Source organism: Saimiri boliviensis, chromosome 20, assembly GCF_048565385.1.
Source record: "Saimiri boliviensis isolate mSaiBol1 chromosome 20, mSaiBol1.pri, whole genome shotgun sequence".
Classification (NCBI taxonomy): domain Eukaryota; kingdom Metazoa; phylum Chordata; class Mammalia; order Primates; family Cebidae; genus Saimiri; species Saimiri boliviensis.
The window spans coordinates 5,952,249-5,967,160 of NC_133468.1; the positions used below are offsets into that span (position 1 = coordinate 5,952,249).

General features: G+C 45.7%; 1 protein-coding gene across 1 annotated transcript; it reads left to right on the plus strand.

The window, feature by feature from the left end:
* The first annotated feature begins 11,420 nt into the window (after nucleotides 1–11,420).
* LOC141582508 (putative uncharacterized protein MSANTD5) lies at nucleotides 11,421–12,870 on the plus strand. The gene is made up of 3 exons (XM_074390714.1): nucleotides 11,421–11,502; nucleotides 12,007–12,312; nucleotides 12,629–12,870. Exons 1-3 carry the CDS (start codon nucleotides 11,421–11,423, stop codon nucleotides 12,868–12,870), a joined length of 630 nt encoding a protein of 209 aa, XP_074246815.1.
* The last annotated feature ends 2,042 nt before the right edge of the window (nucleotides 12,871–14,912 follow it).

A 14,912-nucleotide genomic window follows, 5' to 3' on the forward strand; every position in this document is an offset into this window, starting at 1 on the left:
CAAAATTAATCTATGGTGGAAGAACTCAGAACAGTGGTTGCTTCTGAATGGGAGATATTCCCTCAGTACAACATAATCAATAGCTGAGACCTTGATTACATTGAGTCACCACCTGAGACGTTGATTACTGCCTGTGTAGGGTTGTCCTGCAGACTCTGACTGAATGAGCAGAGGAATGGATATACTCTCACACACCAGAGTACAGTGAATTCAAGTGGGCTAGGGATGGTCATCAGTTGCTTTCTGAGGGCAACTGCAGCTAACTGACAGTGACTCCCCATATCTCCTCGTATTTATTCACTATAGATTTAATAACAGAGGTTCTAAGTTAACATGCTTGTGGATAATTAACAATGGTTAAAAGAGTGGTTTTACGAATGATAAAAGCTTTAGGTTCTGGGGCCCAGAGTAAACACTATTAATGGGTAATTTCCCTTTGACCTCCCCCTGAGAGGACCACCCAGCACAAAGTTTACATGAGTAAATAGAGTAAAGACAAAGGTATGCAGGGTAAACAGACTTAACTGGGGAAGCTTTTATTGTCTCTATCTTTTACCCTGTGCTAATGTAATGAACTGGCTGCCTTCAGCACATTCCATTAAAATCTTTTGACCTTCCAAAAGGTTTGAGACTATAATCTGTAACTTTCCCTAATATTTCCCTAATATTTTGCCCTCCACCCCAAGTGAATTCCAGCAAGTAGCTTGTGGGAATTTTCTGGGATGATGGAAATGTTGCATGTCATCTTAGGAGTCAAACAAATCTATCATCATCTATAAAAATGTACATTTAAAATTGGCATTTTAGTATGTATCTATTTTAAAGGATATTCGGAGAAAATAAAGCAATGAGCATCCGTAATGTGTAGCAGAGGTTATTTAAAGTTGCTGTTCTTGCCAATTAATGAGTCCTCCTTTGGGGAAACGTTGACCCAAGCTGAAGATGTTGCCGACATCAGCAGGTGAGTGCATTAGGGTTGGCCCTGGCTGGCTGGCACTCATTTTGCAATATTTTTCACATCATCTCTTGCTATGCACTTAACGTTTAAAAAATAAAAAAGTGTGTATGTGTGCACATGTGCCATTTTAAGCACTGACTGTGTCCCTTGCCAGAGCCCTCTTTGCTCTCGACACATACTCCCTCTTAATAGCAAGATCATATTCGACAGTGTTTGTGGAATGGATGAGGAGGGAGTTAAAAGAAATTACCATCGCCCCCCAATTGCAGAAATAGGTTTGCAAGCCTCCTAAAGGCCCACATATCCGATTTCTTCGTTCTTTCTTTTTTTTTTTTTTTTGAGACAGAGTCTCTTGATATTGCCCAGATTGGAGTGCAGTGGTGGGATATGGGCTCACTGCAACCTCTGCCTCCTGGGTTCAAGCAATTCTTTTGCCTCAGCCTCCTGAATAGCTGGGATTACGGGCATGTGCCACCACACCCAGCTAATTTATGTATTTTTAGTAGAGCCAGGGTTTCACCATGTTGCTCAGGCTGGTCTCCTGACCTCAGGTGATCTCCCCACCGTGGCCTCCCGAAATGCTAGGATTACAGGAGTGAGCCACCACGCCCGGCTCCACATATCCCATTTCTAACACAATGCTTCACTCTTACCAGAAATATGACTTAAGACAGGGAAGCCTCATTTTTCACTAACCAGGAAAGAAGGCTTCCTGAAGAAGTTGGCTGAGTAGTCCTAGATGTGGTGTCCTGGAGAGTTTTACAGCCCTGGCTGGGCACCATTTTCAGAGGCCTCTAGGGGTGCGAGAAGGGCTCTTTGAAGGCAGGTATGGAGGGAACAGAGACCTCTCTTATGCAAAGAGAGTACACATAGAAATTGTGGGCCAGAAATTCACTCCCTTAACACTGTCAGTAGCTATGTCCCTCTGGGAAAGTCTTCATGTATTCCCAGGTATTTGTGAACCCTAGAGAAATGCATGGAGAGGTACCAGCATGTACAGAATGTTTATAGCAACATGGGAGTTGTTTTTCTTTGTGCTTCCCCCCATCCCTGTTCTCCACGGCCGACTTCTTCTCCTACACTCTCTTCCAAACGTCGTCTCGTGCCCCCTTGTCCCCACCTCCTCACCCTCTCTCCACCCACTTCTGCCATCTTCTCCCCATTTTCTGTTTCCACTGCCCGCTCTCCATTGGCTCTCCCATCTCATTCTCCCCATTCTCCCTCCCCGAGGTTTCTTTTGATCCCCACTCCCTCTCCTCAGCCCCCCACGCCCCTTATCCCCACCCCTCTTCTAAATGTTTTCTCCCCACACCCTCATCCTCTCCCCTCACCCTCTTCTCCCTAGGGTCAGCTTTCCATGCCCTCTGGTGGGCTTTCCCTCTTCCCCCACCCTCTCTCTCCACGGCCTTCCAGCACCTTCCCATTTCCTGTCCCAGAGGCCTTCTCCCCGCGTCTTCCCTCCGCTCCTCTCCCTGAGGCCCCTCCTCTCCATCCGCTCTCCCTGAGGCCCCTCCTCTCCATCTGCTCTCCAGTGCCCCTTCGCAGGCTCTGCTCCCCACCATCTTTTCCTTCCCTCTCCGGGAGATCATCTTTCCACCCCATCTTCTCATCCCCCTTTCCCTCCCCCACTCCTTTCCCCACCCCCTTTCTTCATCCCCTCTTCTAATCTTCTCTACACCCCCTCGCCCTCTCTCTCCACCGTCTTCTCCCCATACCCTCTCCTCGAGGTCTTTTCACCCCCTCCCACCCCATCTCCCCACCTCTTCTCCCAGCTCCCTTTCCCCCAACATTTTTTTAAATGGAGTTTCGCTCTCATTGCCCAGGCTGGAGTGCGATGGTGTAATCTTGACTCACCACCACCTCCCCATCCCGGGTTCACGCGATTCTTCTGCCTCAGCCTCCCAAGTAGCTGGTAGCTAGGATTACAGGCACGTGCCACCATGCCCGGCTAATTTTGTATTTTTAGTAGAGACAGGGTTTCTACTAAACCTGTCTGGTCAGGCTGGTCTCAAACTCCCAACTGTAAGGTTTATTGCCGATGTAAAATGAGGAAACTGAGGCAAGTATGAGAAAATGAGAAGCCAATGCATTCAGCTCCCAGGGAAGGTTTCATGGTCCAGGAAGGGGCCATAGAGGTCGCGCCCAGCTGCTTGGGTCATGGGGTTTTATTGGGGTGGAAGGCGACTGATTGGCTTTTGGGGAAACAAAGCAAAGGCAATTTTATTGGCTGTCAGGAAGCAGGAAGTGTCTGGAGCTAGTGGTTATGGGTAGGCAGGCGGGACCTTGGGCCTTGATTGACTGTAGGAGAAACAAAGTGAAGGCAATTTTATTGGCTATTGAGAAGCAGGAAATGCCTGGAGCTAGTGGTTATGGGTAGGCGGGTGGGACCTTGGGCCTTGATTGACTGTTGGAGAACAAAGTGAAGGCAATTTTATTGGCTATTGAGAAGCAGGAAGTGCTTGGAGCTAGTGGTTATGGGTAGGTGGGCTTTCCAGGGGCATGCAGAGCAGACTGCTATGGGGCAAGGTTTGATGGGGCTTCTTTAGAAAAAATTTTCCTGCAGGGTTTATCAAAAGCAGGCTGGGGGTTGAATGTATAATTTAGCGCTGAATGTGGGCTTCGGTCTGGTATGCGGAGGTGGGTGCGGGGAAGCCGTGAGGCAAGGCCAGAGAACGGTCTTGGGTGATGATGCAGTTATCAGGCACGGAGAGAGATGGATATGTCTGTTTAACCCTCTGTGAGGCTACCGGCCTTACACCGACGTCAGGTGATCCACCCACCTCGGCCTCCCAGAGTGCTGGGTTTCCAGGCGTGAGCCACCGTGTCCAGGCAACAACATGTTTTTTAAAGCTATTGTTACTCTCAGCTAAAAAAAAAAAAAAAAAAAAAAGTCCTTAGAAGACCTTCACAGCACTTTGGGAGGCCAAGGCAGGAGATCGCTTGAGCCCAGAAGTTTGAGGCTACAGTGAGCTGTGATTACATCACTGCACTCCAGCCTCTGTGACAGAGCAAGACTGTCTCAAAAACAAAATGAAAAAAAAAAGGACGTTCAAGTATGGTCATGGTCTTGTCTACCATAAGCCATTTGATTAATAATGGAGAAAGGATATTGTTTTCTGTCCATTTCCTCCATTTCTCATTTTTCCATCTCTTGCCTTTCCGTGGGCTACTTGAACAATTTTTAGAATTCCATCTGGATGCATTTATAGTATTTTGAGTTTTATACTTTGTATAGCTTTTTAAGTGGTCGTCCTAGAGATAACAATACACGTGTATGTCTCATCACAGTTGGCAAAGTGCAGACACCTTACTTCCATGTAGGTACCCCTGCCTCCCACTTTTTTTTTTTTTTTTTTTTTTTTTTCTTGAGACGGAGTTTTGCTCTTGTTACTCAGGCTGGAGTGCAATGGTGTGATCTCAGCTCACCGCAATCTCCGCCTCCTGGGTTCAGGCAATTCTGTGGCCTCAGCCTCCCGAGTAGCTGGGATTACAGGCACGCGCCACCATGCCCAGCTAAATTTTTGTATTTTTAGTAGAGACGGGGTTTCACCATGTGGACCAGGATGTTCTCGATCTCTTGACCTTGTGATCCACCCGCCTCGGCCTCCCAAAGTGCTGGGATTACAGGCGTGAGCCACCGCGCCCAGCCGCCTCCCACTTTTTAAATAAAATTGTCTCAAGTATTTCCTCCATATACACTGAGTTCACATCAAATGGTGTTACAATTTTGCTTCCCACATACTATGATTTCAGAAGCTCATAAGCAGGATCGCATGCTCTATTTATCCCTATTTTTACTCATTACAATGTTCTTCTTTCCTTCCTGCAGTGCCATGCCTTTTTCTGTTACCAAGTACTTTAGAATGCTTCCTTTAGTTAGACTCTAAGGGTAGGTTTGCTAGTAACAAATACTCTTAGTTATCTTTTGTCTGAGAATATTTTTGTTTCCCTTTCATTCCAGAGTGATACTTTTTGCCAGATACAGAATTCATGGTTCATAATTCTTTTTTTCTTTGTACTTGAGAGAGATGGACTACTTCCTTCTGGATTTCAGAGCATCAGATGAGTGGGAAGTGTGATTTTCTGCTGGTTTCTGGTTGGAGTAGAGTGGATATTACCAACAAGGGTCTCTGTATTAGGCCACCCTTCTTCCTTTGGCTGCAAGGAATAGACTTTTCTCAGAGCTGTTTCTGACTGTGCCAGTCTTAGTCATTGAGGCTACCACAGACTGGGTGGCTTACACAACATTTCCTGCTCCCCACTCTGGAGGGTGGAAAGTCTGATACCACAGTGTCTGAAGATCCAGTGTCGGGTGAGGGTCCCAGTCCTGGCTTTCAGGTGGTCATCTTCTCCTGGATCCTCACAGGGTGGAAAGCAGAGAGAGAAAGCCATCCTCATCTCTCTTCCTACAAAGACACGGATCTATATATATGTACATATACATATGTATATTTTGAGACAGAGTCTTGTTCTGTCCCCAGGCTGGTGTGCAATGGTGCAATCTTGACTCACTGCAACCTCTGCCTCCCAGGTTCAAGCAATTCTCCTGCCTCAGCCTCCTGAGTAGCTGGGATTATAGGCATGCACCACCACACCCAGCTAATTTTTGTATTTTTAGTAGAAACAGGCTTTCGCCATATTGGCCAGGCTGGTCTCAAACTCCTGACCTTGTGATCTGCCGGCCTCAGCCTCCAAAAGTGCTGGGATTACAAGCTTGAGCCACTGCGCCCAGCCTGCTATATTGTTTTAATGTGGTTCTCGATACCTAAAACCTGGAAACAACAGAAATGCCCATCTGTAGAAACTTATGGTTCCAAAAATGGCATCGTAGAAGCAACTGGCTTGATTCTCTCCCCCCACCAGCAAACAAATATAGAGCACCAAGATTATCACCAGCAATATCTCTGAATTCAAATACGAGGAGGGGACAATTCTTGGGGCCATGGACAAGTGAGAAACTCCAAGCAGATAGTGTGAGAACTGAACAACACCTTTCCCTCCCTCCATCTGCCTGCACCAAGTGTGTGGAAAATTTCCCCCAACTCGTGACTTCTACACTGGGAAAAGTGAGAGCAACATGGACAAGCCTCCCCACCATGCTGGGTTCCTTGGCAGGAGATCTGTCCCTGCCTCAACCCCCAGGAAGCATCACAAATCCCTCAAGGAAGAAGTATCCCTGAGGACAGCCAGAGATAAAGGGGGAGGCAGGACTACCATTCTCAGCTTTGGAAACCTTGCTTAGTAACTTGGCCAAATCCAAGTGGCTGTCCATCCACACTATACTGCAACAGGTTCATGTCACAGTGTCCCTGGTCATGAGTCCCTGGCCAGGCTTCCCACACGACTGGCATATCCTTTTGGAACCTCCCCCATTTAAGACTAGCAGCTGTTGACCAGAACCAAGGCAAACCTGGTCTTACAGCCCCATGTAATGCTAAAAGGAAAGCAGAGACCTAGTGGGGGCGGGGAGGGCATTGCGGGGGTGTGGGGAGTGGGAAGAAACTCTCAACAGGCAAATTACAAAGAATCTCTTAAGTAAACATATCCAGTAAGAATCAAAACAAGCCAGACAGAGAAGACTGGAATAAATAATCCTCTGATACAACCATATAGCTGTCCATTAACAAGAAACAACAGCGAAGAAAACGACAGCCAGTATCTCTGATGAACATAGATGTAAAAATCCTCAGCAAAATACAAACAAGCTGAATTCAACAACATATTAAAAAGATCGTTCACCATGATCAAGTAAGATTAATCCCAGGATGCAAGGATGGTTCAACATACCTAAATCAATACAAATGATACATTATATTAACAGAACTAAGAACAAAAGTCATATACTCATTTCAATCGATGCTGAAAAGCATTCAGTAATATTCAACATCCCTTTATGATAAAATCCCTCAACAAACTTGGTATGGAAGGAATATACCTCAAAATAATAGAGGCTACATAGGATAAACTCACAGCTTTATACTGTATTAGGTATTATAAGTAAACTAAAGATGATTTGAAATATGTAGGAGGATATATATATAGGTTATATGCAAATAGTATACCATTTTATAATGAGGACTTGAGCATCATCAGGTTTTGGTATCCATGGGTGTCCTGGAACCAATCCTCTGTTGATACCTAGGGATAACTGTACTGGATGTCAGTAAGGGGCTCATTCTCAACTTGGGTGGATGGTTTTAGGGGTATTATCTTTATAATCATGTGTTCTATACATATAATCTATATGTTCTAATTGGCTTTCTGTATGTATAGTTCACATTTTAAATAGCCTGAGTGCTGGAGTGGTTAAATCAGAAGTATATTGATTCTGTTCCCTTCTGTTTACTTCCTAAGCTGATTTCCAGTGGGCTATTGAGGTCTACTTGTGATAGGATCTGGCTCGGTGTCCCCACCCGAATATCATCAGGAATGGTAATCCCCAGATGTTGAGGGAGGGGCCTGGGGGTTCCCCCATGCTGTTTTCATGACAGTGCGTGAGTCCTCCTGAGATGGGGCTGTTTGGAACGTGAGTGGCACTCTCCCTCTGCTCTCTGTCCTGCTCCTCGGGAAGATGTGCTTGCTTCCCCTTCCCCTTCCACCATAATTGTCAATTTCCTGAGGCCTTCCTGTTGAGCATGTGGAACTGTGAGTCAATTAAAGCTCTCTTCTTCATAAATTACCCAGTCTTGAGTAGTTATTTTACTTTATTTATTTTTTTTTTTTGAGACAGAGTCTTGCTCTGTCACCAGGTGCCAGGCTGGAGTGTAGTGGCACGATCTTGGCTCACTGCAGCCCCCACCTCCTGGATTCAAGTAATTCTCCTGCCCCAGCCTCCCAAGTAGCTGGGACTACAGGCACTTGACACTACATCCAGCTAATTTTTGTATTTTAGTAAAGATGGGGTTTCACTATGTTGGCCAGGATGATCTCGATCAAAAGATCTCGACCTCAGGATTCACCCGCCTCAGCCTCCCGAAGTGCTGAGACTTCAGGTGTGAGCCACCGCACCTGGCCTTTTTTTTTTTTTTGAGACAACGTCTTGCTTTGTTGCCCATGGCGCAATCTTGGCTCACTGCAACCTCCACCTTCAAGCTCCAAGCGATTCTCCTGCCTCAGCTCCCCGAGTAGCTGGGATTAAAGGTGTGCACCACCACACCTGGCTAGTTTTTGTATTTTTAGTAGAGATGGGGTTACATACATTATTATTAATTCTAAATTTAAATTGACTAAATCCCCCAATCCAAAGACAGACAGGCAATTTGAATAAAAAACTAAAACCCATCAGTATGCTGCATCCAGACCCATCTCACATTCAAGGATACACAAAGACTCAAAACAAGGGATGGAGAAGGATTTACCAACCAAACAGAGAGCTAAAATAAATAAATAAAAAACAGAAGTTACAATTAAGCAACAAAGATCAAAAGAAGCAAAGAAGGACATTATATAATGATAAAAGGATCAATGCAACAACAAGAAGAGCTAAAGATCCTAAATATATACGCACCCAATACAGAAATACATGTAGATCAGTACCACATCATATCAACTTAGAAGTTTAAACGAAATGTTGGTTGGCTCCTTGTTTGTTATTTTCTTCCTTCATTTTTTTAAATATCTCCAATATTAAGGACAATCATAGGCATATCCATATTTAGACTGCATTCTAGCCCGGGCAATAAAGCAATACCCCCATTATCTCTCCCTCTTCCTTTCTCTTTCTTCCTCTTCTTTATTCTTTTTCTTAAAAAAAAAAAAAAAGATTATATAGAGAGTAGAATGGCATAAATCCCAAGAGTTAAGATTCATTCTGAGGGGCATCCCTAATCCTGGACTGCATATGAGATTCTGAAGCCAGAAAACAAGCTAGAAGTTGTTTCCCTCACATGCTGGGTACTCAGCACCCTCCTTCTCAGTTCCCACCATCACTTACTTGGCCAAACTGTTAACTACTCTCTCATCTCCCACTCTGCCTCCTCACTTCTGTATACGTAGATCTCAAGTCTGTCCTCTTGTAAAGAGAAAGCTCTGCTCGACTCTCCCTTCCCCACCCTAAACTCTTACTTTTAATCTAAGCTTCTCATAGAGGGGGGTCTCACATCCATAACTACCGTCCGTGACCACCCATTCACCCTCGACCAACTGAAGCCTGGTCGCTTCCCCTAATCCGCACATCACAATTAATCCTCAAAGGTCAAACCCTAAGGACATCGCTGAACATTCAGTGCCAACTCAGGGGGAAGGGGTGATTTATCTATAGGAATGTAACAACCCATCCCTTTGCGTTTGGAGATGTGGGTCTCAGAGACCCTTAGAACTCCTGCCAGTTGATTTCCAATTTCCCTGTTGTAGTTATTCAATCAAATTCTAGTCTGGATGAAGGGAGTTTGCCGTTGTGATAAAAGTACTAAATTAGTTTATCTTTAATTAATTCAAAGTCTCAGGTTGGGTGGGTCTAACTCAATCTCACTTCAGATTTAAAAATGACCAGATCTCATTGTTGGCGTCAGAGACCTCCAGAAGCTGAGAGAAGCAAACACATTTCCACACTCAGGTTCCTCCTGACTCTGCTAGGTTCCACTAGGGCAGAGGAAGTGCCAGTGTTTCGCCAACGCAGGAACAGGCCCCGCAGGCGCAGTGAGAAAAATCCCAGGAGAAAACCCAGGAGTAAAAATGGAAGTAAGTTGAAGGGAGCCTGCTTCCTGTTTCATGGGAGAATCGATGGGGTCGTCTTTCACTTCATCCCACAAGAATTTTTGCAGTCATTGAAATGCGTGCTCTTCTTTACAAAAAATTTTTGTTTTTGAGACAGTCTGGCTCTGCCATCCAGGCTGGAGTGCAGTGGTGCAATCTCGGCTCACTGCAGCCTCGGGCTCCCCGGTTCTTGAAATTCTCCTGCCTCAGCCTCTCTAGTAGCTGGGACTACAGGCGCACACTGCAACGCCCGGCTACATTTTTTTGTATTTTTAGTAGAGATGGGGTTTCACCATGTTGCCCAGTCTGGTCTCAGACTCCTGAGGTAAGGCAATCTGCCTGCCTCGGCCTCCCAAATTTCTGGGATTACAGGCGTGAGCCACCGTGCCTGGCCTATAAATACTAACTTATTTAATCCTCATGGTAAGCCTGATGGAAAGTGTTACTATGTTCACTTTACGGTGAAGGAAACGAACGCACAACATGGCTAACTACCTTGAACAGGGGACCCATTGGTGTAATTTTCAGAGCCAGGAAAAAGCAGCACTTTGACCCCTGAGCCCACGACCTTCCCAAGCTGCTCTAGCTGCCTCTTGTTTATCTATTCACAAGTTCCTGATTTTAATGGGGCTGTACATCTGCTTTGAGAGTTCACCTCCAGAAGTTCCGTTTAGATCCTGTATTTTCTGATCTTGTCTTACGCGGCTGTTTTGAAGCCTTGCTCCAACGATTCCACCATCGGTGTCATTTCTGGGTCTACTGATGGATTTTCTACCAGTGGTAAATCGAGTTTCTCTGTTTTGTGCACCAGGTGATTTGATGTAGGAGGCCAGCCCTGTGCATTTTACATGATTAGGTGCCAGATACTTCATGTTCCTTTAACTAACGCTGGGCTTTTCTTTGTCACACAGTTAAATAACTTGGAATTCGATTATGCTTTGGGAGATCATTTTGAATCTTTTTAGTTGGGCTGGGAAGAAACGTCAGTCTGAATAATTTGACCCCACTGCTGAGGCACTAACCTCCTAGTACTCTCTTCAAAGCCCCATGGACTAGGAGGACTTTTTTTTTTTTTTTTTTTTTTTTTTTTGAGATAGAGTCTCGGTCTGTAGCCCAGGCTGGAGTGCAGTGGCGCAATCTCAACTCACTGCAATCTCCGCCTCCCTGGTTCCGGTTCAAGATGTTCTCCTACCTCAGCCTTCCAGGTGGTTGGGATTACAAGCAAAAGCCACCATGCTCAGCTAATTTTTTTAGTTTTTAGTAGAGACAGGGTTTCACCATGTTGGCCAGTCTGGTGCTGAACTCCTGACCTCGTGATCCACCCGTCTGGTCCTCCCATAGTGCTGGGATTACAGGCTTGAGCCACCTCACCCAGCCTGACAGTTTACTTTTTAAATGTAAGGGGGGCTGGGTACAGTGGCTCACACCTGTAATCCCAGCACTTTGGGAGGCCAAGGCAGGCAGGTCACTTGAGGTCAGGGGTTCGAGACCAGCCTAACCAACATCGTGAAACACTGTCTCTACTAAAAATACGCAAAAAAATTACCGGGCATGATGGCGCATGCCTGTAATCACAGCTACTCAGAAGGCTGAAGTGGAAGAATCGCTTGAATGCAGGAGGTGGAAGTTGCAGTGAGCTGAGATTACGCCACTGCCCTCCAGCCTAACTACAGAGTGAGACTCTGTCTCAAAAATAAATAAATAAATAAATAAAAAATAAAAGAAAAAGAAAAATTCTTATGTAAATATTTATTTTTTTAATTAGAAAATGGCACTTCAGACTGAAACTACCAAGAACATCCAGAAAACAAAGCAGGAAAATGCAGCCCAGGAACCAGAAAAGCCCTCAGGTACAGTGTCCTCAGTCTTATTTGTAGCACAGAAAATTTTCCAGCTCACCTCCATCTTCTCAAGTCTGATGTACTCATCCCAGCCCCAAGAGGGGGCATCTCAGGAGATTCCAGGGCTGCCCTCAGCATCCCGGGAGCTCCTTGCCCCTGCCCACAGCCCAGGTGAGAGTAAATGGCCCCACCACGGGTAGGATGTGAGTCCCACATCAGAGAAGCTCATAGGCAGCAAATGTGCCATCGTACCCTGTCAATATCCTCTGAAACATATTTTAAGGAACTTGATCAAGACCCAGGCTCTCAGATGCTTCCTTGCCTGTCCCAGTGACTGGATGTCTCAGGCATCAGGACTCAGGCAGATGCTGAATCTCTCACTTCTCATTTAAGGTTTTATGATCTCCCGTAACTGAATGGAGTAAAGTTTGGACCTGTCTGTGTAGAGGCAAGATCCAGCAAATGTACAGCTAAGTTATGCCAAAGTACATTCATATTCCTCTGTCCTTCCAGTCCAGATAATGAAACCGTGGAGTAACCAGGAAATCCGGAGTTTCCTGAACGAATGGGAATTTCTTGAGTGTGAAGTATTCAGGGTGAAGAAGAAGTATCAGGTCGTAGCAAAAATAATTGCCCGGCGTCTCAAGCAGAGGGGTATGAAGAAGAGCTGGCAAGAATGTCTCCAGATGCTGAGAAGCTTGCAGGACTTATACTTCACTATTCATGAGGCCAACCAGAGGCCAAGGCGCCAACCTTTGCCATGTCCTTATGGAGAGGCCCTGCATAGGATTCTGGGATGGAGGATCGACGTCGTCTCAGGTTTGTGTCTTCTGTATTTGCCTCCGTGTTCCTTTAGTAAGCAGCATTGGCTTCCCCCAGCCCACCCTAACCATCCTTGTGCCCTGAGTAGGGCAGAGAAAGATGGCACGGGGCCCTACCCAGAGTCCCTCGGCACACAGCACAGGGGCCTTGCTGCTCTGATGGGCTCTTCCCCAAAGTAATAATCCTGAGGACTTTGTTCATGGACTTGTTTGGAATGGACATGGCCCCAGGGCTGGGTGAGATCACAAGCAAGGATCCAAGGATAAAATGGGTGCCGTCCTCCTGAGCCCTCCATGTGCCTTCTCTCTCTCAGGTCCTCCCTGTGCAGATGTGGCTGACTTTGTACCTTGCGAGCTCCAGCCCCAGGCCTATGGCGTTCCCATAGTCTTACAAGACCTGACCTGGTACCCAACACCTGTGATCTGTGAGGAAAATCTTCACGTACCTGGATGGGAGCCCTGGAACATGGACCTATCATGGTCAGTTCCATATATGTATCCTGCCTTTCCCTCAGCAGACCTGGTTCCCTCACCACAGTGGGCCGTCTCTGACTGATCCAGATCTTGAAGAAAATTAGAATCTGGATCCTGATTCCATCAGAAAGACTGAAAAATAGCACAATATGTGTGTGTTAGTGCATGACGCCTTCCTCTTCGCTTTTGGTGTAATGAGAATAAATGTGAAGTAAATGAATGACTGTGACCTCATCCCTTTCAGCCTTGTGCTTATGGCTTGGGTTGAACCCCCAATTATAGCAAGGCCACAGGACGGGGAGGGAGCTCAGCCTCCCCCGTGACTTGGGACCTGTTCTCTCTCTCCTGTGTCATGCTTCCTGCTTGGAGGCTCCTTTGCAATAAGGGGCAACTTTTACCCCAGAGATAACTGCTCAATCCTGCTTTCATTTCCTGGCTGTGTGATCATACAATTTTTATTTCATGTTTCTGAGCCTCCAGATCCTCCAAGTAAAATTGAATTCAAGCTGATATTTCTTACTTCAGGAGATAGTTTTAGGATAAAAACACATACGTGGCATAATCACCGTGGGTTAAGCTCATTTTCCCACATTTCTTGGTGGTCTTCTTTTCTAAGGAAATGTATTATTTGAGATCATTGTAGTTTTACATGCAGTTGTAACAAACAGTACAGAGGGACCCCAGAGAGATCCCTTAGGCCCCACGTCCAGGTCTCCCCAGTGGTAACAGGAACAGCTCAGAAAGCACAATATAACCAGGATATTGACATTGATACAGTCAAGAGAGTCACCAGAATAAACTCTCACTGCCCTTTTTATGAGGGACATACACATCCCTTCTGCCCTCAGCCCCTCTTTAACTTCTGGCAACCACTGAAATGCTGTTCCTCTTTATAAATTTGTTGTTTCAACAATGTTATATAAATGGAATTGTAGTACAGTATGCAGCCTTTATAGATTTTTTCAGTTGCTCATTAGAGATTCCTCCAGGTTTTTACATGAATCAAATGTTCATTCCTTTTTCTTGCCCAGTAATGTTCCACTGTGTGGATGTACTGGAATTTGTTGAACCATTCGCTCGTTGAATGACATCTGCACTGTTTCCATTTTGGGCTATTGTGAATAAAACTACTATAAACCTCCAGATACAGGTTTTTGTGTAAGCACAAGACTTCCTTTGGGATAAACACCCAGGGGGTACAATTTCGAGCTGGAGTCTCACTCTGTCACCCAGACTAGAGGGCAGTGGTGAGATTTCAGCTCACTGCAACCACTGCCTCCAGGGTTCAAGCGACTGCCTGCCTCAGCCTCCCTAGTAGCTGGGTTGCCAGGCGCCCATCCCCGCACCTAGCTAATTTTTGTATTTTTAGTGGAGACAGGGTTTCACCATGTTGGCCAGGCTGGTCTCAAACTCCTGGCCTCAGGTGATCCACCTGCCTCAGCCTCCCAAAGTGCTGGGACTACAGGTGTGAGCCACTGTGCCTGGCTGGGTAGTTCTTTATAGCAATGTGAGAACAGATTAATGTAACTTGCTAGCCAAATTTCATAAAGTCTATGTACTATAAAGTGTGGCATTTGAGCCAGGCACAGTGGCTCACACCTGTAATCTCAGCACTTTGGGAGGCCAAGGTGAGTGGATCACCTGCGGTCAGAGTTCAAGACTAGCCTGACCAACATGGAGAAGCCCTGATTCTACTAAAAATACAAAATTAGCCAGGCATGGTGGCACATGCCTGCAATCCCAGCTACTCAGGAGGCTGAGGCAGAAGAATTGCTTGAACCTGGGAGGCAGAGGTGGTGGTGAACTGCACTCCAGCCTGGGCAACAAGAGCAAAACGTCATCTCAAAAAAGGAAAAAAAGTGTGGCATATCAGGATTGTAAACACTTGAGCCTGCTTACGTATCTCTGTGGTTGAGCCAGCAGGCCAATGTTCATGAATGAACACAGTCTGCCAAATAAGACAAAAAATATAAAATAAATCATATGAGAAGTGTGATTCCATTTTTGGTTCATACACACAAATGTGCATATGTACACAAAATAGCATTTATGAATAGATATAATCAGTGTTTCTGCTGAACTTATTTCTCTAGTACAGGGGTCCCCAAAATTTTTACACAGGGG

Bases quoted from the DNA above. Each gene is read 5' to 3' on its own strand.
- LOC141582508 (XM_074390714.1), top strand. From the start codon at position 11,421: ATGGCACTTCAGACTGAAACTACCAAGAACATCCAGAAAACAAAGCAG. The intron at 11,503-12,006 runs GTACAGTGTCCT...CTGTCCTTCCAG, and splicing joins GGAACCAGAAAAGCCCTCAG to TCCAGATAATGAAACCGTGG. The intron at 12,313-12,628 runs GTTTGTGTCTTC...TCTCTCTCTCAG, and splicing joins GAGGATCGACGTCGTCTCAG to GTCCTCCCTGTGCAGATGTG.